At 54.3% G+C, this 24,228-nt stretch overlaps 10 protein-coding genes across 10 annotated transcripts; 6 read left to right on the forward strand and 4 right to left on the reverse strand.

Moving 5' to 3' along the window:
* Nucleotides 1–168: 168 nt before the first annotated feature.
* On the forward strand, nt 169–2,137 carry MYCGRDRAFT_109632 (uncharacterized protein; the record flags this gene model as incomplete). The annotated part of the gene is made up of 3 exons (XM_003852270.1): nt 169–811; nt 871–1,320; nt 2,097–2,137. 3 exons carry the CDS (start codon nt 172–174, stop codon nt 2,135–2,137), a joined length of 1,131 nt encoding a protein of 376 aa, XP_003852318.1.
* Nucleotides 2,138–3,094: 957 nt separating this feature from the next.
* Nucleotides 3,095–4,354, forward strand: MYCGRDRAFT_86225 (uncharacterized protein; the record flags this gene model as incomplete). Its single annotated transcript, XM_003852271.1, has 4 exons — nt 3,095–3,221; nt 3,284–3,366; nt 3,421–3,802; nt 3,858–4,354. 4 exons carry the CDS (start codon nt 3,095–3,097, stop codon nt 4,352–4,354), a joined length of 1,089 nt encoding a protein of 362 aa, XP_003852319.1.
* Nucleotides 4,355–4,881: 527 nt separating this feature from the next.
* On the reverse strand, nt 4,882–7,300 carry MYCGRDRAFT_72506 (uncharacterized protein; the record flags this gene model as incomplete). The annotated part of the gene is made up of 6 exons (XM_003852448.1): nt 4,882–5,131; nt 5,202–5,395; nt 5,460–5,676; nt 5,804–6,713; nt 6,766–7,029; nt 7,086–7,300. 6 exons carry the CDS (start codon nt 7,298–7,300, stop codon nt 4,976–4,978), a joined length of 1,956 nt encoding a protein of 651 aa, XP_003852496.1.
* Nucleotides 7,301–9,777: 2,477 nt separating this feature from the next.
* MYCGRDRAFT_93448 (uncharacterized protein) lies at nt 9,778–11,652 on the forward strand (the record flags this gene model as incomplete). Its single annotated transcript, XM_003852272.1, has 6 exons — nt 9,778–9,906; nt 10,168–10,183; nt 10,492–10,699; nt 10,758–10,919; nt 10,985–11,207; nt 11,626–11,652. 6 exons carry the CDS (start codon nt 9,778–9,780, stop codon nt 11,650–11,652), a joined length of 765 nt encoding a protein of 254 aa, XP_003852320.1.
* A 2,364-nt stretch (nt 11,653–14,016) lies between these two features.
* On the forward strand, nt 14,017–14,524 carry MYCGRDRAFT_104632 (uncharacterized protein; the record flags this gene model as incomplete). Its single annotated transcript, XM_003852273.1, has 3 exons — nt 14,017–14,094; nt 14,149–14,238; nt 14,289–14,524. 3 exons carry the CDS (start codon nt 14,074–14,076, stop codon nt 14,412–14,414), a joined length of 237 nt encoding a protein of 78 aa, XP_003852321.1.
* A 360-nt stretch (nt 14,525–14,884) lies between these two features.
* On the reverse strand, nt 14,885–15,634 carry MYCGRDRAFT_93449 (uncharacterized protein; the record flags this gene model as incomplete). Its single annotated transcript, XM_003852447.1, has 1 exon — nt 14,885–15,634. The coding sequence occupies one exon, from the start codon at nt 15,632–15,634 to the stop codon at nt 14,885–14,887; it is 750 nt and encodes a 249-aa protein (XP_003852495.1).
* A 719-nt stretch (nt 15,635–16,353) lies between these two features.
* MYCGRDRAFT_93450 (uncharacterized protein) lies at nt 16,354–18,452 on the forward strand (the record flags this gene model as incomplete). Its single annotated transcript, XM_003852274.1, has 6 exons — nt 16,354–16,828; nt 16,896–16,999; nt 17,060–17,148; nt 17,283–17,685; nt 17,746–18,278; nt 18,353–18,452. The coding sequence occupies 6 exons, from the start codon at nt 16,354–16,356 to the stop codon at nt 18,450–18,452; spliced, it is 1,704 nt and encodes a 567-aa protein (XP_003852322.1).
* A 103-nt stretch (nt 18,453–18,555) lies between these two features.
* MYCGRDRAFT_86229 (uncharacterized protein) lies at nt 18,556–18,741 on the reverse strand (the record flags this gene model as incomplete). The annotated part of the gene is made up of 1 exon (XM_003852446.1): nt 18,556–18,741. One exon carries the CDS (start codon nt 18,739–18,741, stop codon nt 18,556–18,558), a length of 186 nt encoding a protein of 61 aa, XP_003852494.1.
* Nucleotides 18,742–20,919: 2,178 nt separating this feature from the next.
* On the forward strand, nt 20,920–21,822 carry MYCGRDRAFT_42182 (uncharacterized protein; the record flags this gene model as incomplete). The annotated part of the gene is made up of 2 exons (XM_003852275.1): nt 20,920–21,001; nt 21,068–21,822. The coding sequence occupies 2 exons, from the start codon at nt 20,920–20,922 to the stop codon at nt 21,820–21,822; spliced, it is 837 nt and encodes a 278-aa protein (XP_003852323.1).
* Nucleotides 21,823–22,405: 583 nt separating this feature from the next.
* On the reverse strand, nt 22,406–23,558 carry MYCGRDRAFT_72509 (uncharacterized protein; the record flags this gene model as incomplete). The annotated part of the gene is made up of 3 exons (XM_003852445.1): nt 22,406–22,834; nt 23,030–23,127; nt 23,187–23,558. The coding sequence occupies 3 exons, from the start codon at nt 23,350–23,352 to the stop codon at nt 22,406–22,408; spliced, it is 693 nt and encodes a 230-aa protein (XP_003852493.1).
* Nucleotides 23,559–24,228: the final 670 nt, after the last annotated feature.

Consider the following 24,228-nt stretch of genomic DNA (forward strand, 5'->3'; position numbering starts at 1 on the left):
GACAATGGATAGGCCTTGTGGAATGGATCTAACCAACTCGGATGCATGTAGCGATCATGCAGGGGGATTTGTGGGCATCTCGAGACTGCAGACCCTGCGTCACCATTGCAGTACATCTTGCTGGACTTGACGCCGAAGGGTACATCGCTGCCTCTTCTTGCCCACAGCGCAATGGACCGCAACGAATGCCGTGGAATTGAACATAAAGCCCTGCACCTACCATGGGTACGCAAATACATGGAGATCCGTGAGACGAAACTTTGCGACTGGGTATCAACTTTCCACCCCGAGCGGCTCAACTGCCACACCGTGGAGCCCAGTGCGACGACTGACTCTCGCGGTGCGTTCAACATAGTCTGCAAGATCAAATTCGACACCACAGGAGAGACTTGGGCCGTCCGATTCCCTCAACACAGCATCGACTTGTCCATCTCAGATGAGAAAGTGGAGGCTGAGGTCGCCGCCATCAACATCGTCCGCGAGCAGACCGACATTCCCGTGCCTGAAATCAAAGCATGGGGTCTTGCACGCGACAATCCTCTCGGCCTCGGCGCATTCATGATCAGCGCTTGGGTTGATGGCATCCCCGCGGCCGACAATCTGATCAAGGCACGAGGTCCTGGAGTTTCCAGACTGATCGACGAGGATGTCTCGGTCACGACCCTCGAACATCTCTGGAGACAGATAGCGCGCTTCATTCTCCAGATGTCTCGTATCAACTTTGATGTCATCGGTAGCTGCAGCAAGCCATCTCGCCGGCCATGGACCCTCAAACTGTATGACATTATGGAGTCTGGCGTTCTACCATCCTGTACATTTTCAACGCCCAAGATTATGCTGTGGAGCGCTGCTAACATAACATGCGACTAGGGCCGTCGTGTAAGACCTTCACCTCTACCGTTGAATACTTCAACCTCATCGCCGACCATGATCTGCGGCAACTCCATGACCAACCAAACTCCGTCGACGACGAAGACGACGCACGGCAGAAGTACATCAATTGGACCGTCATGCGGCAGCTTGTCCCTCGCTTCGTTACCGCCGACCATGGCCCCTTTAAAATGATCTGCGACGACTTCGGTCCTATGAACATGCTGGTCAACAACGACACCGACCTCGAAATCGTCGCTGTCATTGATTGGGAATGGACCTGGGCCGGTCCGCCCGAGCTCTTCTGGTCGCCGCCTCTCTGGCTCATTGGACTACAATCCGTGTCTTGGGCCAATCACGATGAAGACGCATGCTTGGAGCGATATCTACAGTCGCTGGACGTTTTCATCCGGGTGCTCGCAGAAGAGGAGACAAAGATTGCACATGGTTGTGAGCCTGGAACTCGCCCATCGGAGCTTCTCAGGCAGTGCCAGCGAGATGGCTCCATGTGGTTCTATCACATATTGCAGCAAGGCTACAATGGGCCGACGTCCGTATTGTTCAGGGAGCTCCGCGCTTCGATTTCAGACTGGGACGAGCTGGTAGCTGCAGTGTCTACAGAAGAGACGGAAGCGTTCGTCCGCAAGAAAATGGAGCACTTGCGGCGCTATGAGGAGGAGTTGGCCGAGACGAAGCGACGATACCCTCACCCTTGGATGAGGGTTCAATAGGAAGCTCGTGCTTCCATTCTCGCCTCACTGCTCTGCTCGGGCCTACACGGGCCGTGCCAACCACATCCACATCATGACACACAACATCAACGATACCATTGTACGAACAAACGGCACTCTGCTTTCGCGATACGGGAACTTCTACACCAGTGCTTGGCACGTCGGGAAGATGCTCTTGGACCAGAATCTCCTGTCTCTCGTTTGAGGCGACGGCTCCGTACAATACCAATACGCAAACGCATACTCCTAACTCGGAGGATGTGGTTCGCTGCAGAAGCGGCGGAGGTGGTAGGGGTGGCCCTTGCAATGCTTTTAATGATACAATGCCGTCTAGCAGCGTACTTTCCGGCAGCATGCCATCTGGTAGCATGTCCTCTGCACCGCGGCCCCGAGCTCCATCCCGACTACCGCTGCTTCATCTACCGCTGCGGCTTCACTCTGGCTTTTGAGACGCTTGTCTTGAGCGAATTGACGTTCGCTGAACGGATGCAATAGACGATTGTTGGGAAGCAAAGCAGGTTGTACAAAACCTCTGACTGATCAACCGACTTGACGCATTTGAGCTGGGTGGTGTTCTTCAAGCGATGGTCTTTTCTCATTGGGAACGTTGTTGTGTGGTCTTAGTGGAGATTCAAACAGCCCAGAAATCACCTTGGTGAATAACTTTGTCTGCGAACTTTTGCCGACTTCGACCTCACCTTGTCAACGTCCTTCAGCACCACCTGCTTCATGATATCCCGAGACCGTGAAAATGTTCGCGACAGCCATGCGACTATCCTTCGATGCTTGTCGTCAACGAAATCGCTTCCGGGCCATCCGCGACTAAGAAACCTTCCACGCATCGCCGCACGCCTTCAGGAAACTCCAGACGGGTGGAGCTTGTCCAGTACTCCAGATAAATGACCAGCTACGCACAAGCCTCTGGAACTCGATCTCGGTGGTCCTAGCCATCACCAGGATGCCTAACGCGTGGTCAATGAGTGGCCGATTGCACCTCATGACCGATGGCCGCCGCCTGGCGGCTCGCTGTCATCGTCCCTGATGAGAGCAGCTTCTCGTTCACAGTTACCCACCATCTCCAAGGTTTCAGGATGTGTGAACAGACGATTGCCGGGACGAAAACACCTGCACTGCTTCTTCACACGAGGAGGTGCAAGATGTCGTGTAGTTCTAACCCACAAAACGGCAGAGCGGGTAGCAACGCAGCCCGACGTCACCAAGAGGCAAAAATGCGAAGAATTCGATCGGAGATGGCTCCTGTGCGTCTAGAGCTTCCTCCACAACGCTGCCCGCGGACTCCGATGTCATTGACGCTCACTGCCAACGTCACTCTACCACTGCTCTCGAGAAAATATCGGGAAAACGTCTCTAGCACCGTTTGAATAGAACCCCGTTATCTACCAGCATATCCCTCCACTCTTCACACCAATGCGACCATCACCATCTCTACTCACCAGCGCTGCTTCATCCACGATCATCATCAATCTATTAACATGGCCGGCGAAACCAAGTTCGAAGGCTGGTGCGGCCTTGACAAAAACTCTGCCGACGGGAACTTGAAATGGCAGGCTTACGACGCCAAGGTGTGGGAGGAGACTGATGTGGATATTGAGATCTCTCGTACGTTGCAAAGATCTTGCATACTGCTTGTATGACAGTTAGCTAACTTGATTCCTCAACAGACTGCGGTGTCTGCGGTTCAGATCTTCACACTCTCCGCTCCGGATGGGGTGAGACGCCTTATCCTGCGGTCGTGGGACACGAGGTATGACTTTGTTCTGCTTGCCAGGAAGAAACGAGCTGATCATCCTGCAACCAGATCGTTGGCAAAGCCATCCGTGTCGGCAAAGACGCAAAGACCGCCTCCGGCAAATCCATCAAGGAAGGCGACCGTATTGGCGTTGGCGCCCAGAGCAGATCCTGCTTGAAGCCCGACTGCGAGATGTGCTCCGAGGGCATCGAGAACCACTGCACCAACGATTTCGTGCAGACCTATGGCATGAAGTATCCGAACGGAGATATTGCCCAAGGAGGATACGCCAAGTACTGGAGAGGTCATTCTCACTTTGTGTTCCACATCCCCGATGCTGTTTCCAGCGAGATGGCCGCACCTATGCTGTGCGGTGGAGTCACGACCTACTCGCCGTTGAAGCAGAACGGATGTGGACCAGGGAAGAGAGTCGGTGTTGTCGGCATTGGTGGTAAGTTTCCTTTACTCAACGACGAGCATGCGGACATCAACTCACTCGTGAACAGGTCTGGGACACTTCGGTCTCCTATGGGCCAAGGCCCTCGGAGCCGACAAAGTTGTCGCCATTTCCCGCGGCCGCACAAAGGAAGAAGACGCCCGCAAACTCGGCGCCGACGACTTCATCGCCACCAGTGAAGAGGGCTGGGAGACAAAGCACGCCAACTCCCTCGACATCATCATCAGCTCAGTGTCCTCGCCCAAGATGCCTTTGGCCGGCTACCTCTCCCTACTCGCTTTCCGCGGCCGCTACGTGCAGCTCGGAATCCCGGAGAAGCCATTGCCAGAGATCCCCGCTGCCGCGCTTGTGATGAAGAATGCCACGATGGGAGGTAGCTTGATTGGCGCTCCAAATGAGATCGAGGAGATGCTGCAGCTTGCTGCGGATAAGGGGGTAAAGGCTTGGATAAATGAGAGGCCTATGAAGGAGGCGAACCAGGCGATCAAGGACTTCGATGCTGGCAAGCCGAGATACAGAATCTGCTTGGTTAACGAGAAGTCTTGATGGGAGGGATGATGTCTGTACGATAGAATAGAGACGACGTATGATTTCATGAATGAGTAAACCTCCCAGTGTCTTGTCTCTCGCATTGCTTCCGCAGGGTGCAGATGGTTCGTGACTTTGCTACCAGTCCCATTCCAATGGTCCCGTAGGGGACGGCAAGGACTACTCGTACGCCTGCTAATCATGGCTACTACGGTAGCAAGGCGACTGTCTAGCGTGCCCTGCCGACTTACCCGTATACCTATCGCTAACTTGCTTGTACAGTTATATATATGGCTACTTAGCATGTTCTACCTGGCCGTCCTGGTTCCTGGACATGTACGCCTGCTTGGCTTCCTAATCGCTCGCCATGTACGACTATTTCACTGTCTTGGTCGCTCGCCCTGTACGACTGTTTGAACGTCCAAACCACTCGCCATGTTCGACTATATGCCTATCCAGGTCAATCGACATGCACAACTAGTCGACAATGTCAATAACTTGTCGGCTCACTCAAACCATTCCACTCGTCACATGCAAAAACGTTTTTCAAATCTTTCGTTAAATCGTTACATAGTCTGCGAGTCCTGTATTCCTTCAATCGTATTCTGTCGTATTCTTGCTTTTGGACCGAGGCCGCGTCTACGACTGCGCCAAAAACAATTTCAACATAGCCGGGTAATTCGGCGTTCCCAATCCCGTAACGGGATCCCAGCCCTTCGCCACCGCGAATCCGTCCGTGCCACAGCCGGGGTTGGAACCGACGGTGATGTCGTGGAGGACTTGTGGGTTTTTGTACTATATCGTAGGTCAGCAACCATTCCATGCCTCGATAGTCCATGCGGCGATGGTCGGGGGAGGGACTTACAAGAGTTGGGTTCACGAATCCTACGGTTGACTTGCCAACTTTCAGGCGCTCGTCGTTGATACGAGTCAGAATGGCCGCGAAGACGGGGCAGGAGGCAGATGTTCCGCCGATGATGGTGGGAGCGCCTTTGTTGAAGATCACGACATTGTCACCCACGGCTGAGACATCGGGGTAGCCGCGGCCGGTGCGGTTGTCTATTGTCATATCATTAGTATACGTGCACTTCACACGGAGCGGTAGAATTGCAGGACAACTTACAGATCCCATCGCCGTAGGTGCTGCCAGAGTAGGCTTTGTAGGGAGGGTTGGAGGTCGCAAAGTAGTTCGCTACAGCGGACTTCTGGTAGTCTGGGATGGGGTAGATGTTGGAGAAACCTCCTCCGGATGGGAAGCGAGTGACGGCTCGCTCCTCGTCCTTCTTGACATTACCAGTGAGCACGGTGGCGCCGACGGTGGTGAGGTAAGGGCATGTAGCCTAAAACAGAAGGGCAGTAGGGTCAGCAATAATTCGGACAGGGTACAAGGCCAGACTGAGACCTGCTGGCATAGCCCGAGAGACAATCTCGGACAGCTGCAGGCGTTCTGCCCTTCGGTTTTCTTACCGGGAAGTCAGGCGAAAAGACCTTGCCGCCATTCAAGCACCCATGTGTGCTGTTGTCGCCTGCTGGACCTGCCACGCCGGAGTCGCCGGACGCCACAAGAACAGAAACACCCTGCATACCGAGCTTCATGAACTCGCTGCATTGGCGCTGTTGGTAGGAGGCGGGAAGGTCGTTTTCTTGGCCACCGTAGGAGATGGAGATGACGTTTGTGGGCTTGTAGACGCCGCACTGGAGTTGTCCCTTGTATCCGCCTGGAGCTGGGTTGGGGTAGGGTGGGTCGAGGGGAGAGTTGCCGGTCTCGCCAAAGGCGGAGTACGTGCAGTACGATCCATCAATCGCATCCAAAAAGTTGTTCAAGAAGCCCTCGTACGTGTAGTTTGCCTCGTAAACCGGGTCATCAGTCTGGAACAGAACAGAATTCTGAGGCCAGATGATAGGGTACGAAATCTGGAAGTCGAGGTCGGACTCCGGTCCAGCATTGAGGACAGTAGCAGGCGCCTGCGCGCCATCAATCGCCTCCAGCTTGGGATGCGTACCAATGGGAATCCTCTGCTGCAGCGTCAAAAAGAACAAATTTAGGTCCTCCTGGGCGTACACATCTCCCAAGTCCTCGAAGATGCCGAGTTCGTTGCCTGGAACAGCGGAAGTGGCTTTGGTGATGTTGTACATGGCGTTGATGCACTCCGGGGTGATGGCCACGTCGCAGAGGGCGAGCAGGGGGAGAGCGAGGAGGGACTCGAGGGATTGAGGGAGGGGAGCGAGGAGTGGTGGGAGGGGCTTTTGGTTGCCGAAGCCGAAGGTGCGTTTTTGGAGGGAGGGGCTGTCGGCGCGGACGCTGCGAGAGGAGAGAAGGCGGATGCCGGGAGTGATGTAGTCGACGTGCTGAGCGACGTTTTCGTGGACGTGATATCTGGAAGACTGTGTCAGAATTGGGCAAGGGTATATGGACGACTTTGACTCACTCGTCACATCCAATGGTGGTTTTGCCAGTAGCCGGGTGGTCGTAGAAGTGGTACTTGGTCTGTAAAAGCTGCTCGGCCTCCGAAGCACTGAGATCGAGCTGCATCCATTGCTTGTTGACAGACTGCGAGATCCTCTTGGCCTCAATTCCGGCGCTGGTCAACCACTGCTTGACGGCATCGACGCTATCCTTGACTGGCGCGAACAAGTCGTGGACCTCTTCGGCGGAGTAGAACTTTCCGTACGACTTGGAGTCAGGGTCGGAGCTGTAGCATGTACGGTCAGCGGGAGCTCAGAGTACATGTCGCCTGTCTCAACTTACACCTGCATGAGGAGATCATGACCGTTGTCGAGGTTGCTTTGAACCAGACCGATTCTCATGGGTAGCTTGACATCGCTGTGCACGCGATCACGCTTCACCCAGTTGTGGGACACCTCTCGGCGTTCGTGCAGAACATGGCGTTGGAAGTTGTTGACCGGAGCAGCAACCACTGCTGAAGCGAGAGCCGCAAGAGCGGCAAAGGAGGAGAACCGCATGATGAGAGAAACTGAATATGCGAGTAGACGCTTACCGAGAACCTCTCCAATTGTGAAGGTCGTCCAGTCTACTTATGCTCGGCTCGTGGATCACAGATACTACCACCACAGCAAGCAGTATCCTCTTCCCCACCCCTCCACTCATCATCAAGCAATGAGGCGTGCCGATCTCCTCGGATCTTAACGCAAAGAAGAAGGTGGTTCTCCTCCTTTGACCAAAGCTTGGCTGCCCACAAGCAACATTGGCGATCTTCCTTGGACGAGCTTGACGTGCTTGATTTGACAGAAGTCACCGAGGGGTAGATTGTCGTCCATGGCGCTGGGAGGGGCCACTCATCGGTCGCGTGCGCCAGAGACATGGCTAGCGAACGCATGGCGTCTACTAACTGCCTCTTCGGGAAAGATAAGTAGTTTTTCAAGCGCCGTGATAGGCGGGTGGTCGCGTGTGATAGGGCGGAGAGTTCTGGGGCGATGGATTAGTAGTGAGGGGAGGGTCCTGTAGTGGGAAGATCTGCAAAGGTGCGAGAGCGATCGCAGCGACTTCCGCCGAGGTCGATCGTGGAGATGCAGGAAAAGTAGGAAGCATAATGGCGTGTAGCGGGCGCCGCCGATGCAATCCCACAACTGAGGACGCCCAGTAGATACCTACTGCATCGTAGCAGCGCAATCGCATGCCACCCGGCGCGGAAAAGTCCATGACGGGAATCTGGAAGCCTCGGTGGGCGGACGGCAAACATGTTTCCGGGAGCTGAGCTTCCAAATCGTTCCCGTACTGTGAAGATGGCGGCTTCGATCGTGAGACCACACGATAAGGGCACAGAGCGACACAATCGGCCGTGCAGCCACAGAAGGTGCGTGTCGTTTTGGCATGCGAAGAGATGGATGTGAGTCCGCATGAGAAGAGATGGGTCAAGGAGAGCTTACGGCAGTCAAGCTCTCTCTGCCAAGGTGAATCGGAAGCTTCTTTTTTCGCCTCCAGAGTCCAAATATCGATGGCGCAGGAGGAATCGTGGACCAAAACATCGACACAGCTTCTACGCCCAGCCATGGAAAGATTCACACCAAACGAACCGCCGATGCGTCCGCCCTCGAACGGTACCAAGAAACCCCAGAAGCGGGCACCACCAGCTCGCCGTCGCGTTGTGAATCTCCCTCGGGCGCGGTTTTGCCTCGCGTGTTTGCCTGCGTCGCTCCTGAGGAGGGCGAACCAACTATCCACGAGCTGGAAATTTTGGACCGTACACTTCGGGAGTCGCAAGCCAAATACAAGCAAAAGGATGGCTTATTGTCCTCATCATCAATCCGATCGAAGAGGATGCAGACGCCGGAGCCGGAGTTGACCCCAGCGATCATTCCGGTGCCATTCTCTTACCTGTCACATCATCCTGCATCTCCAGCGCTTACGCTGTAGCCAATGCAGTGGCGAAAAACCCGCAGCAACCCGCGTGGGTTACGTGGCCACTTCCGGAAGGGCTTCCATGGTGAGTCTGGACTCTGGAGAGCTTCGTGGCCGCTGAAATGGTTCCATTCGTATCCCCTGCGCCTCCAGTCTCGCACAAGGCGCAGAACCACAGCTCCGGACTTCGTCTGTGAAATCGGCGTAGAGTCTTCGTGGGATAGCTTTGAGAGACCACGAATGGTGTTCTGGTCCTTTACCACGATGCCTCCCAAGACCTAGTTCAATTCGCGATCGCTTGTGCAATAGCTATCGAGTTGTCTTCCGTCCGGCCGATGAGATGAGCGTCTGAAACAAGAGTGGAGGGCTTCTTCGCAGGGTCACGCCCTGCGGAACGTGGCACGCACCCCTCCATACCCTAAGTCGTGCACACGGTTCATTTCAAACTTGGGCACGTCCCGGAAAGGACGGGGAGGCTTAGCAGGGTGTTGGCTGGTCGATTCAAGAGTCGAGAGCACGAGCTCGACACGAACACCCTGGTCGTTCTTTCCGGCACCTGCCAAAGTTCAGAATGAGCCCTTGCACACAGGAACGACGCCGGGAAGATCCAAGCAATGCATAACCTGTGTTCGGCTGTGCAGCAAAACCTGCACGCTACGAATAACACCGACATTTCCGTGCCAATGTGAAGCTCGAGGAAACGGCGAAATGTGTTCATCACTTTGTGAACTCGTCGGGTGGAGACAGCTATACGGCAGCACTGTACCAGAACAGTATAGCCATCGCATCTCTCCTTCCACTCCCACCCTGGAAGATTGGGTAAGGGTTGGGCACTATTCTGAACATAGGACAGCCGTCCAGCAAGGATCCTCGGCTTTTCACCGGATTCAAAAGGATCGGATGCTGGTATAAAGCTTGTGTTCCCGCGCTCTTTCTGACTCTCCATCCAGCACTGCGACTATCAACCGACTCAATCGGGCCCAGCACCGCGTTCCGACTTCACAGGGCCCTCAACGACTATCGTCTTCCGAGTCCGTCAAATCACACTCCAATCGCACCAACCCACTACAATCAAATCAACATGAAGCTCGCCGCCCTCTTTGTGCTCGCAGCAGCCGGCGCCGCACTGGCCGACAAAGCCGGATATTACTGTGCTGGACTTACCGGAGCTCAATTCGACGGCATCTGTGCACTACTTCACCAACAGAAGGTAAGCCTCCACGCTCTCAGACTCGCTGTAAGCTCTCCGTCTCTTATCTAACTATCGTCCTCAGTCCTCCCGTACCAGCGGCGTTTGCTGCCCCTACGCGGGTCACTTGGTAGGACTTCGTAAAGCTTGCGAGAATGCGAAGAAGGATGAGTCCACCAGTTTGCATCCCATCCCTCCTACCGAGGACAGCGGATGTGACTAGCATTGTGCTGCTGCACTGTTGGGATACGTTGCCTGGCATGCGTTATCTGGGACTCGCAGATCGTCGGCTTCTTTTGTACGTGGACGGAATGATGATGCAAGTTGGTTGTATACGATGTACTGTCCTGGTTGCCTTCTGCATTACTCTGTCGGCTCGAAAATGGGATCACTCACCTCGCGCCGTTTATCCAGTCATTTCGCCGACCTTGCTGTCCCTGCTCTGCTTGCCTCCCCTGCTCTAATTGCCCTAGGATATAGGTTGTTAGCCCTTCAGGGCCTTCACGCTGATCCCAGCGATCCGGTGCCAGCAGCTCCGCCTCAAACCGAGCGCATTTGATCCACATGGCTGAAGCCTCGCGACTATTGAGGACCTCTCTGGGCCAGTCATCAGTCCCGCCTACGGCAGAGATCCGACCAACACCCGAAGAACGCCAGGTGCTCGCCGCCTACTTTTGAAAATATCTCCACGAGCCTTGCAAGGCGCCCTTGGTCTCTCCCATCCTGTCTCCGTACCTAGGATCTTCACGCTTATCCCAGCGATCGGTCCGAAGCTCTTCGTCACTTCCCGGAACAGGGAATGTCAAGTTACCAGGTAGGTATCGGGATACACATCGTCTCATTCCCCTCCGCTCAAATTTTTCCTTTTCCAGATTCGACACGACCAAACACTCACTGCGCATTCAAAAACTACGAGCAATCCAAAGATCTCTCGAACGAAACAGTTCCAAGCCTTCCAACAATTCCTCCAACACATACGACAAGATGGTTCGCCTGGCTCAGACTGTCGCTCTCCTGCTCGCCGCCATCCCAACGTACGCTCGCTCTCCTCGGTTGTCTCGTCTCCACCATACAGTCGACTGACTGACTGCCTCACCAGTGCGCTCGCAGTGGACATTTGCCAATGCAACAACGACCGCTACACCTACGGCGCATGCCAGCTCGCGATCAAGGCGACCGCCAATCCTCCAAAGGCACGCAGAGGCCTTGACCGGGTGCCCCCAGGAGACGATCCGATCCACCCCCCTCACAAAGACCCGCCGACGACGCGCAACTATCCGTTTTGGACGTACTATTGGGACCGGGACGACAAAAAAGGCTATGTACGCAATTCACTTCCGCGACAACCGTGTTCCTTCATTTCTCGTGACTGACGTTGGCGCAGTGCTACTACCAGTGGAGTGGTGATCCAACCAAGTCTTCCATTTGGCACTTTTTCGCGAACCATTGTCCCACCGGAGCTTCATGCCTTGGCTAGACGTTGCGGAAGTCTGGGTTGAAGGGAACGTCCCGGCGAAGCTCAATGGCGATGGCTGAAAGTTGTGGAGATGTGTAGCGATGGTCCATGCTTGCAACTGGTGTAGTGTAGTGATGTCTACTGTGGAGGACGGGGAGCATTGGCGTATTGATCGTTCCATTGTTTTGATGTTTCAACTTGTGTATTCAACGCATCGAACTTCGCATCTTCACCTACGACGCATCTTCCCACCGTCCTTACCGGCGTACTACTTCTCCAACCAGGCGAGCATCGCGCCAACGATCCGATAATTGTATCAAAGTGAGCATTCCTCACATCCAGCGATGGCGAGGCACGGACGCTGGCACAGGCATGACACAGATTCCAAACGGAACACGGCCCCAGCATCTTTATAAGCCTCAAACGCACAATGAGATTGAAGAATATTGCGCCAAGGAAGTCGGTCACAGCAGGTGTACAGCGCGGTGCTGGACAAGGCTTGGGCTTCGATCCGATGAATGAGTATTGCTTAAAGGGCAGTAAGAATCGAGCGAACGCCCGAGATCCTCGTATTTTCCTTCGACTTGGTCATAAAACTACAACGAGCGCAAATCAGGATTGATGTCAGACTCCTTCAGTTCTGAGAAGGAGATGTCTCCAGTCTCCGGGTCGAAAGCCGTCACTGGGACCTCTAAATCGAGCTCATGTAACCAATGGGACTCCTTGCCGGTACGACTCTCATAAGCTTTCTTTCTTTGCTTGTCCATTTCGGTTCGAGAATCGAGGAATCGCGCTGCAGCCCTCGTCAGTCTAAAGCGGCATCTCATTGGAAGTGACCGCAACTTACACAATGCTTCAAAGTTGCGGCATGTATGGGTCTGCGCGCTGTCGATGTATCCGCGGACTCCGATGCCCCCATCCCTCTTGTACAAGCGTGCCGGTAGGGGTGTCAAATCCCCAGAACACTGGATGGTCTGCCGAAGAGTTTCAATGCAGTGATCAACTCGACGTTAGTTACGGGATCATTCACACTTTTCGAGTTCAAACGTACCAAAGTGATCCCGATCTTTTTCTGGTACTCCGCCATCCAGACGACCTATCTTGCGCATGAAATTCTTCGAAGCAAAGTCCGGTCAATATCAGCAACATACGACGTGTGAGTTTGAGAACTTACGACGCAATGCAATGAATGAAAGACCTCGAGACTGCAAGGACAGACGTTAGTCATCCGGAACACGAGGTTCGGGGACAGTAATGAATAATGTATACCTTATTCTCCAGCCCATAGTGTTGGTATGGACGAAGTCTCGATAGTTGTCGGGCCAGAATGTCTTCACCTCTTCTTCAGATGCGAAGAACCAGCGACCATGGATCAGATCCTCCCAGTGCTGATCGACGTCTTCCCCAGGGCCAGTGTACCATTTGGCGCCGGTTGGGTGTTCCAGGTGCATAGATCCGTTCGAGTCCATCATGGTTCTGCCAGTGAAATGCACGGTATCTGCTTCGATGAATGACTTGGCCGCCGCTAGAAATGCCACGTTAGTCGGTAGGAGGAAGGTAGTGGAAGCGTATATTCATACCAAATTCCCCTTCTTTTAGGTCGAAGGCGCTTCCGTGTCTTGCCCGGCATATTGCTATGGGTGAAGACGGCAACGAGCCAAGTCCAACAGTGAGGATGATTCCGGAGATCACGCTGATCAAGATGGTAGTCAATTGGGATATGGATGCAAAACCACGACGGGTCGTTTCATGACGCCAGCTGTCACGTTGAGTCGTCGTGTCTTCGCAGGCCCCAAAGTCATCGTTCGGTACAGCTTTGTAGTCTCCCATGGCGGTGCAGTAGAGCGATGTGATGCCTTCGAAAGCAATCTGGATGGAAGATGTTGAATAGCTTGAGGAGGAGACGGGACCGGGCAAGTCAGCACTACCTTAATGTAAGTTGTCAAGCCAATACTGTGTGTCCTACCAGCACTCCTCGGATGCATCGCTGTGTCGGTGGCCTCCTGTCCAACACCGGTCGCTTGTTTCCGGAAGGAGATGACAGGTATAATCCATGCTCGGAGCAAGGCGCAGGAGATGACAACGAGGCGCAGATGCTCGATTTCATTACTGCCACGTCGTATAATCCATGCTCGGAGCAAAGCGCAGGATGTGACAGGGGACAGCGGACAAGGTTGAAGTCTTGCGGTGTAACCAGGCTGTGAACAACAACGACAACTCGCCCTACCAGAATCGCCGTTGCTGACCTTCATGCTCAAGTCAGCCGTGATATTGGATACACATATCTTTGAGCAGAAGTCTGTAGCAGCGATCCTCGCAGACCTGTAGCAATTCAAGTGAGATGACAATGAGGCGCAGATGCGCGATTTCATTGCTGCCACGTCGTATAATCCATGCTCGGAACAAGGCGCAGGAGACGACGCGCAAGCAGCGACGAGGATCTTTGATGATTGAGCTGGCTGGTCGCCAGTAGTATCACATGACGATTCAGACGACACGACGGAAGGTCAGCATGGGCTGCGCGGTGAACGGAATCGGATGAGGGAAAGCCCGTGCGAACAGCGGATGGCGGCGGAAGTCTTTTTGCGAGGTATATAGTCGAAGCAAATTTCACGCAATTCGCAACTTCGCTGCCAGAGTTCCTCCACACCACGACCACATCCATATCGCCGCCATCACAATGCGCCTTTCCACAACGCTTGCGTCGATCGTGGCGGCTCTTGCCTACGCAAATGCTATGGCTGTCAGCCCGCGTGGGTGACCCAAACAGTTGACGGATTTTACGAGTGGCTAATGATTGCTTGCAGCTGCTGAAGAACTCGCAGTCGCTCATGAGAAGCGTGATGCTGAGCCACGACCTCAAGTTGGCATGGAAGCGCGAAGTATCTTCGCTCGGGGTAAGTGAGACATATGAACCACCACATCTCGCCTTACTGACCATGATCAGACAATGGTTGCAGGGGCTGTTACTGTGGAGAGCGGGGCTGTGACGACGACTGTTGCGAGGATTGGGATTAGTGCCAAGGCGATCGTTGCCCATAACACAGGCGACCAGGAAGTTGGATCGAGGTGAAGTTGGACATGGCGCAATTATACGAGGGGTATACGAATGTGAAGTCCGAATAGGCTGCCCGCAGCGCTAAATCCCTCGACTCTCGAGGACCAATTTGAACACATTTGAGCACGATATTGAACGGAGTATTGAAAGGACTTCCGTAGAGTAACCCTGACGCCGACCCTGACCCGTTCCAGCTCGTTGCCGCTTGTGCAAAAGCAAGATACGCCCAGCGGTATACAGTATACCCGCAAGTCTGACACCAAGCCACTTGAAAATTTGGCTGCAACTTTACATTGCGCTACGTTGGCTACGCGCAATAACTAGGCATCAATAAGGCATGAATTCGATCGGGCCGTTCTAATTTCTCCTTGTACGCGTTGGACGCACTCCGTTCAAGGAGGGTCTGTAGGCAGTGTTCTACTTAGGCAAACTCGTATAGAGCGGTGGCGATGATGACCATGATGATAGCTGCGTACTAATTACAACTAACTCGTCTCCGGTTCGCCGAGATAGAAGAGTCGCGGATACTCCAACATGTTCTCGAAAGTACAGAACTCGACTGCACCTAGCTCAAAGTCCATCTGAATCTCTGGTAATAGGGAGTCCAGCACTTTGTTCAACTCGATCCTGTCATCTCCTTCGATATACCGGAGGAGGTATGCTACCGATATGTGGAACGGGTAAACCTCGTGGTTGGGAGCCCGAAACCCAAGGACTGATGCTAAGCGGTCTCGCAGCCGGCGCATGCGCTTCTCTTCTTCTGGCGTGGCACCTTCAACGTGGAGGCCGATTCCAACAACAGCAGCGTCAAAATCGAGGACCTTCATCTTGTACGGTGGAGCCAAACCCTCCGTCTCGAGTTGCATTCCGAACTTCCTCAGACGCTGAGAGAAGTCTTTCGTGGATTCTGGGAGCGGCTTCTTGACCATGCCGACAGGCCACATGCCTACTTCGCACTCGGTTTCTCGTACGCCGTCGAAAACGGTCATATGCCACGAGGCGGCCGGTAGGAGGCGGATCTTCTCTCCGAGGGTTGGATGTGATTTGATGGTGTCGTAGACTTTGCGCAACCCGGCTACCAGCTGCGAATCCGAGGCGAGATGGCACACGGTCGTGTTGCCGGGATACCTCTGAGCGACACCTGATTCATCGAATTTGAGCGGCACGCCGATGGGATATGGGGGACGCTCGGCATTGTGAGGCTTGGAGACCTCGCAGTCGGTCTGAAGTGACATTTGAATGACTGACGGAGAGGTGCTGTGAGTCGTGGACAGGTTCTTCCGTGGACAGGTTCTTTCGTGGACAGGTTCTTTCGGGATGATGGGAAGACGGGGATGGGTCTGTCCAGCTCCAAAGAAAAGAAGAACTGAAAGAAGAGCACGTTTGTCCTCTGCTCGCTTTGAGTGCGATCGCGATCAAGGCAGCGAGTTCTTCGGGACTATCGCATGAGGATATTTGTTGTGAGAGCTTAGCGATCGGCTCGAGCTGACCTACTCGTATCTCCTTCCGTTTTCGTGAGCCGTCGGCTCGAGCGCGTCGCTTAACAGATGCCCTCTTCGTATAGCCGACGCTGACGACCCTCAATATTGACAAGCCTCGAACTTACTTGGACGACACGAGGGTATCCTTGATTGCGTTCCCCAGCATCGAGAGCCACGATGTGCATCTCATCGCTTTCACTGGCTGTTCTGTTCACCACGAAGGGAACGCTCTTTCCAACATTGCGGGCAGCATGTGGGTGACCGAATTCCCGAACCATGTGCCACGAGGCACCAGGAACTGCCACATTGATGAGAACCTCAAGCTATAGAACTAAGAGCAAGTCGACCAAGCCTCTGGAAGTATCGTCAGAACCACCGTACCTGAATCGTCGACACTGCACTGTCTTTCCTTCTGAGGTCGATTCCCAGATCTTGATTATCATACACTCGCTAGGACAGGGAAAAACATCAATATGGCTACTGCTCAGAGTGACTTCAAGAGAGCCGAAGAAGACCAGGTCTCGCACGCGGAATGGCTCGTCAACGCCCGAGATGCCACTGCCCGTGAGCACGACATGGGCATTAGAAATGCCCTCAAGCGGTACCCCAAGGCCGCGCTATGGAGTCTTGCCATGTCCAGTACTATTATCATGGAAGGCTATGATACAATGCTAATGGGAAACTTCTTCGCTCAGCCGGCTTTCAAGACTCACTATGGCCAGCGGACGGCGAAAGGCAAATACGAGATCCCGGCTCCGTGGCAGGCTGGCCTTAACAATAGTTCGTCTTGCGGTCAACTCATCGGTCTCCTACTTGCTGGACATATTAGTGAGAGGTTCGGGTTCCGGAAGACGATGCTTGGCGGTCTTGCCCTCGCAAGTGCTTTTATCTTCCTCCAGTTCTTTGCGCCGAGCCTTGAGATCCTCCTCGTTGCTCAGATTCTCTTCGGTAGGCTGTTACTTGGTGTTCTGTCATTCTTCCGCGTTATCATACGGATCTAACATATCACTTCTAGGTATTCCCCTTGGTCTGTTTCAGACAGTACCAATAGTATATGCTGCCGAGATCGCGCCAGTATCTCTAAGGCCATACTTGACGAACTACATCAACTTCTGCTGGGTAAGCCACTTGTCGTACGGGCGTTGGGATCGGGGAAGTCCAATGCTAATCTCAAACCAGGCGATTGGACATCTCATCGGTTCTGGTATCCTTCGCGGCTCCCTCCAAATCGATGGTCGATGGGCTTATAGAGTTCCCTTCGCTCTCCAGTAAGACTCCGACCATCCCCCCGAAGTGGCGCGCTACCTTCGTGTCATTGGCGCAAGTACTCATCGTGATTCCACTGAGGAAGCGAAGTCTGGGCTGCCAAGTACCGGCGGATTTCGCTGACTTCTGCTTCTAGGTGGTTCTGGCCGCTGGTTCTGATTCCTACGCTCTTCTTCGCCCCTGAAAATCCTTGGTGGCTAGTCCGCCAGGGCAGATTGGCTGAGGCCAAGGACGTCCTTGCCGATATCTCCTACGGAGAGACCGACGAAGATAATGACAAGAGTATTGCCCTGATGGTCGTCACTACGGAACACGAGAGATACATCAACGCCAACACGACCTATATTGCGTGCTTCAAGGGCACAGATCTCAAGCGGACACTTACTGCTATGGGTGTGTATTGTGTACAGACCTTGAGCGGCAACCCTCTACGAAGCTCTTCGACATACTTCATGGTCCAGGCTGGGTTCTCAAGTACACGGGCTTTTGACATGACTATCGTCAACTACGCCTTGGCCCTTATTGGCGGTTTCGTTTCAGTAAGTATAGTTCAAATCGAGCACTTCCGCGACCAATTGACTTACGTGTTTCGCTTACAGTGGGGCCTATTGCCGCTCTTCGGGAGAAGACCGACGTATTTCTGGACTCTAGTGATGATGCTGGCCCTTCTAATTATCATCGGTAGCCTGGGCGTTGCCCAGATACATTCAACAAACACAGCCTACTCCTGGACCGTCGCCGTGGCTCTTATGATCTCCTCTTTCCTATACAACGCCGGCATGGGACCATTGACAAACACTATCTGTAGCGAGGTCCCCTCCGGCTTGCTACGTAGCAAGACCGTGGTCCTAGCACGCTGGACGTATACGGCACTAAACGTCATCGCCAACACCTTTACGCCTTACCAATTGAACCCAACAGCTTGGAACTGGGGCGCGAAGACTGGATTTTTCTGGGCTGGAGGTTGTCTCATCTCGGTTGTCTTCGCTTTCCTGTATGTACCCGAGACCAAGGACAGGACAGCAGCCGAGGTGGACATCATGTTTGAGCGACGAGTCTCTCCTCGCCGCTTCAAGGAGACAGCAGTCGACCTCGTTGAAGCTATTGATGGGAAGGAAATCGATGTGAAGCTGTAAGATGAGCCATTGGAAAGCGTGGACTTCCGAGGACGTCATGTGGACATTGTTCACTCTGTGATTGTAATAGTATCGAAAAGTTTTGGTTCGTTCGGCGGATCGTCTGCTCGCGCACTCGCGCGCCCGGCCTCGCAGAGCCGCGCCCGAAATTGTCACCTGTGCCGGACTAGAGGGTAGGCAGTACAGCCCATTTGTCGCGATGGAGGGCATGGTGCCGATGAACCACTGAGTGCCCGCCGTAACGTCGGAACGCGGGAGTCTCAATCGAGAGAATCACATGTACGGCGGCGGCATACGGAAGTACCAGAGGCAGAAGTACATCGAGGTGACTCTCCTCTCCTTGCGTATCTGTGCATCAGCCAGCTCCTGGGCAAAAGCCGCGAAGAATTTGCTGCGATAGACCGGCGACTCGATCTGGGTGATTTTGTGCACTGCCCACCGATTCTGCTCCTTGTCCATGCACTCGATCGCATATAAGAATAGGGCTCGGAGGTATCCCGGATTCAGACCGGTGGGCGTGCGCTCACACTCGTCGTCTACGATGTTCCTGATGGCACGTTGTGACTCTCTGGAGATAGTAGACTTCGAGACAGGATCTCCAAGCACGCGCTCGATTTCCACGAGTTCTGTATGGTAGGCGGTATTGCAAACGCCAGCAAGGCTGATGACCAGGCCGGCCAGCCTAGGCGCAAGCTGTTCGCGTAGTTCTTGCGGCGACTGCCGCTGTACTGGTGGACGGGTGTCCCAGAGCGCCTGCAGCTGCGCCTTGATATGCGTTATAAGCTGCGTGACCTCCTGCTGATCCGTTCCTTTGGTGCGGGAGCGGTGGTAATGCGTCAGTTGGGCAATTTCCCCAGATAGAAGCTGAAGTCGATAGTAAAAGTCAAAAGCCGGGGTGGACAAGACCTCATAAAGATGCATCGACAAATCGAGCCGTTCGCTTGCGGGCGGACTGAGGCTTGTGAGAGGTCCGTCGTCCCGGGGCAATAAGTCGCAGATCGACCGGGCCAGCAGACCAGATCCCCCTCCGCGCAGCGTGACAACCTGCAGAATCCTAAGCCATGCGACTAGCCTCATCGACAATGCCGAACGATTGCCTGGATATCGTCCCCAAGAACCTAGGCGGTTAAGAAACAGCTCGCTTGGTGTCTTGAAGAATGGCGGCTCCTCGTCTCGGTGCACGAGATCGAAGAGACAGATGAGGAACATTACCATGAGACAATGATCCTGATTTTGTTCATCATTGGCTAGGAGCTCCTCGAATGATGTTTGCGTCGCATGTTGAATGGAAATGGCCTTTGACAGAGGCATGCTATAAGCCTGCGCGTTGAACAGTGTGGCCACGGCCGTCATCCCAGACAAGATAGCAGAACAGTCCGCGCTTGCGTTGACCATGTGGCGTTTGGCAAGGTCCCAGTTCACAGCATCGAATGGTGTGATCCCTGGACACTCGACGAGCGTCACGAACAAAGACTTCACCTGAGACGTATCCTCACAGGAAACAAGTAGATCCATGGTTGTCGTTAGCTCGATGTCGCGAGAGATCAAGCTGGCAGGCTCGTCGCCTACGCTGTTCTCCTCTCCATCTTGAGTGAGTCCGTCGCGAAATGGACATCCTTGTTGTCGATGCCACTGCCGGTCTTCCAGTGCCTTCTCGAGCTGAGCGGTGACATTGACGATGGGTGTGTCTGGGTGCCCAAAGGGTTCCGTGCGGTCAATTGCATCGGAATCTGGCTGCAACGTCGAAGATGACAGGGTTGTGTACCTTGCTTGAGATGCTGACCCTTGGTAGTGATCTGATCGGGTGCTCGGGGTAGTGTCCTGTGACTCCTGTCGTGGTGGAGAGCCCGTCGTTCGGCGTGTGAGCGAGGTCGTCAAAGGCGATGCACCAATGTCAGTCCCAGGACGGGATCGCGTCTTTCGGATCTGGTAGACACACTGTCGCTCCAGTCTAGTGCAGTTGCGACATACTGGCTGAGTCTCATCGCATTTCACCTTGCGGGACCGACACGTTAGACAGCCGGTACGCACTCTGCCGCGTCTATCGCTGGCCATGCTCTCATAGGTGCTTTGCTGTCGTCGAGCCGAAGGCGTTGCCCTCGCGGTGCAGGGTCTCTGCTGTTGCCGAGTTCAAGCCAACTTCGAGAAGTCTCGTCGTCTCGTCGTCTCTCGCTTATGTCAATTGTCGGCATGGAAAGGAGAGCAGCCAAAGCTCGTCGGCTCGAGGGTCGACCGTCGGCTGTCGGTAAAATGACCGATCTTCTCCTCCGGCTCGACAGGGCATTTAAGCTTTGTAAGCTGATGTCGTTGTCGGCTAAATCCATCTTCTTTTCTTCCAAGCGACATCGCTCAATGCTATTCATTTCCGACATGCGGCAAGCGCTCTTTTGCGATCGCTTTCGTACTCGATGAGCCATCCGAAAGAAACACCTGGGCCTGGCTCGCTCGATTCATCACCATGGAAGGGATCATGGAGCGATCCGCTGTTCCTCTACAAGTATCAGAGCCCTTCTTAGTGGTCAAGCGAGCATCGCTTCGTATGCGGCAATCTTTCGCGGTGCAGAAAGATTGTGTCCCAAACGGAACGAAAATCCCAAGAATCACGGCAGTATGGATCTCCATCAGCTCTGTGCCGACATGATCACTGTCGCAAAAGAAGCTGGCGACATCGCCAGAACTGCGCAGCCGACGACTGGAACGATCGCTACCAAGAAGAACAGTCAGACAATGCCACAAACCGAGAACAGCGATCAAGAAGCGATCAACTGACAGCTCTACCCCACAGCTACCGATATTGTGACCGAGACCGACAAGGCTGTGGAGGCCCTGATCCGAGAACGCCTCACCACACGATATAGATATTTCGACTTCCGAGGAGAGGAGTCGCACGAGGCCGCTTCGGAAATGACAGACCGGCCCACGTTCATCGTGGATCCAATAGATGGCACGTCCAACTTCATCCACGGCCTCCCCGACGTCTGTGTATCCATCAGCGTCGTGGTTAGCCAATCGCCAACCGTTGGAGTAGTGTACAACCCATTTACCGACGAGCTTTGGACGGCAATCAAGGGTCACGGCGCCTTCTACTCACGTAATGACGGCCCAACTGAGAAGCTTCCCTTGAGGGCCGCTGCACCTCTGGACTTATCATCAGCCTGCGTCGGTATCGAATGGGGAAGCGACCGCGAGGGTCCCGCATTCGATCTGAACCTCCACGTCTTCACGATGCTCGCCAGAACGGAGCGGACCAATGGCAAGTTTGTCAACTCACTCCGGTGCACCGGCTCGGCAGCCATCACCATCTGCAGGGTCGCAGCTGGGCAGCAGGACGCTTTCTGGGAGTGCGGAAGCTGGGAATGGGATGTTGCTGCCGCGTGGTGCATTCTCGTCGAGGCGGGCGGTATCATGGTGGACGGGCATCCCACCGGGAATTGGAACCCGCCGGTGGATAGTCGCAGGTATTTGGCGGTTCGGGCTGCAAACAGCGGACAAGAGCGATTCGTAGAGGAGTTCTGGGCTGTTATTCGAAGCGGTATGTAGGAGGGAGATCGGAATCGGGAGTGCCCTCTACCATCTGCCGAAATGCGTATCCATCGGGTCCTGAGTCTTGCAGCTGCCGGAGCGTTGAGCCTCGATCGCTTCCTGTAAAGAAGACCGATGACCCCAAGTTGCTGCCTCTATCCTCATAGAGTGGCAACTGGATCGATTTTTCATCCATCTGTGGTCGTATGTGCTAGTGATCCAATTCCAAGGAATATGTAGCTATTTCCCTTGGCTGACGCTCTGGTCAATTCATTTGCATTCTACTGGATTGGGAAATCGAAGTCGTTACAAACAAGCACAGCACTTCTGTACAGTCGTGCTTTTGGCTAACGATTGTCTATTTACAAACACTCGTTCCTCCTTGACCGGCTCCCAGACCGATGATCTGCCTGCCTACATCTACAGGTCCTGATCGCAACGCAGTCTCGGCCGAGCGGTATATTCGTTCGCGATCCCATTTCCTTGTTCAGTTCACATCTACAAGACTTCGGTGTCTCCCCAGCGGCCAATCGAGCTGTGCGTCCTCACGGCCTGGATGACAATATCGTCGGACTACCAGAGCCCTCGCACTTCCTCATCATCACACCCCAAACCTCCTCTCAAACTCCTCAAATATCTTCGGCGAAATTTCATCCGAGCTCCCACCCTCTACCTTGATCAACACTCCTCTCCTCTGATAATGTCCCAGCAAATCCCTCACGCTATCATCAAACGTCTTCAGCCTTTCCCTCCACACTTCAGGTTTGTCGTCGTCGCGTTGAATCAGCCTCTCCCCCGTGACATCGTCTTTCCCCTCCTCCTTCGGCGCGTTGAACGTCGTGTTGTACACCCTTCCACTCGCCGGATGCACCCATCGATTCCCAATGCGGTCCAGAATGATTTCCACCGGCGTGTGGATCTGTATCGCCAGATTGATCGGGATCATCTGTTCGAGTTGGGAGGCTTGCACGGCGTTGCGTGGGAAGCCGTCGAGGATGAAGGAGGCGTCGGGGTGTTCAGAGTAGCGGTACTCGGCGTCTAGGTCGGAGGGGAAGGAGATGGAGGGGTTGGAGTTGTCGTCGGTGTTGCCTTTGTGGTGGGCCGCGGCGGCGTAGTCGATGTAGGTGGGGGAGTAGCGTGGGGAGTCGTCTTGGGAGAGGGAGTTGGAGGAGGCTTGGGTGGAGGAGAAGTTGAGGGTTATGGGTTTCATGCCGTCGGAGGGCACGAGCCAGCCTTTGGTTATGAGGGAGTTGCGGATCAGGCGGAGGATCATGCTGTCTGGGACGAGGGCGCCGCGGTTCATGAGGGATTCGGCTTGGATGCCTGTGGTGGGGTGAGGTTAGTGGCGTTGCGTGTACGATCAGAGTGAGGATGTGTCGCACCCAACGGAGTTCTGTTGCGAACATTGTCTCTGAGGAGATCGCCTGAGCTGATTGACGATAATTGAGGGAACCGCTTGAGCAGACGCTCGGTCTGTGTGCCCTTGCCCACGCCCGGAGCTCCGATAAGAATGATGCGAGCGGCTTTCCGCAGTTGTGAGGTCGGCATGGTGCCGCGACCGCCGCAACGAGGGCGGGAGAGGTTGTTTTCCTGGATATAGCTACAAGATCATCTACAGATAAAACCAAAGGCCGAGGTTCGGGTCGACTGAGTTCCCGTCGCACTGGGCGGGCTAGCTGCTGTCGTATTTGGCCATGGTGGAAAAGAGGATACGATAGGTGAGTTAGGGAGGGAACAGGTAGTCGAAGAGTGAGGCCGAAGACGTGATGTGGGAGAGGTGGAGGAGCTGGTGGGATATCGTCGTGCTTCCTTCTCCGCTTTGTCGGACGGGATAGCTTAGACTAGCGTCATTCGGCAGTCCGAGGCCGGAGTTGCAAGAAGACTTGTTGCAGTCTTGAAGGATACCGTCTGGTTTTCACGCAGTATTGGAGAGTATCGCGAATAGACAAACTTCACCAAAAGACTGCTATATGGCCCTAATCAAATATCCATCAATACAACGCATACCGTACGTCGGCCTCGCATATGCCACAAGCGACATTCCATTCCACGTGCGGCCCGCACGCTCGGCATCGCGGTGCTTGTCATCCCCTAGGACAATCCCGAAAGTCAAGGCCGCCGCGATGTGTTTCTCATCAGTCGATTGTTTCATCATCATCCACCATCGTTCAATCATCTTCCCTTTCTCTCTCCGACAACAATACCACCACACCGACATACCACCAATACCAGTGATACGTACCTATCATCTCCTCCACCCCGCTGCCGGTCAGCATGTACTCCACCACCAGATATTCCAGCCAGTTGGCCCCCTTGCTACTACGTCACAATCGAATCGCAATCGCTCGCGCTGCGCGTTTCCCCAACAGAATCCCGGCCATCGCCATCTTAGTCCCGCACAAGGCCATCTCGACCGGTTCATCG

Source organism: Zymoseptoria tritici, chromosome 5, assembly GCF_000219625.1.
Source record: "Zymoseptoria tritici IPO323 chromosome 5, whole genome shotgun sequence".
NCBI classification, from domain to species: domain Eukaryota; kingdom Fungi; phylum Ascomycota; class Dothideomycetes; order Mycosphaerellales; family Mycosphaerellaceae; genus Zymoseptoria; species Zymoseptoria tritici.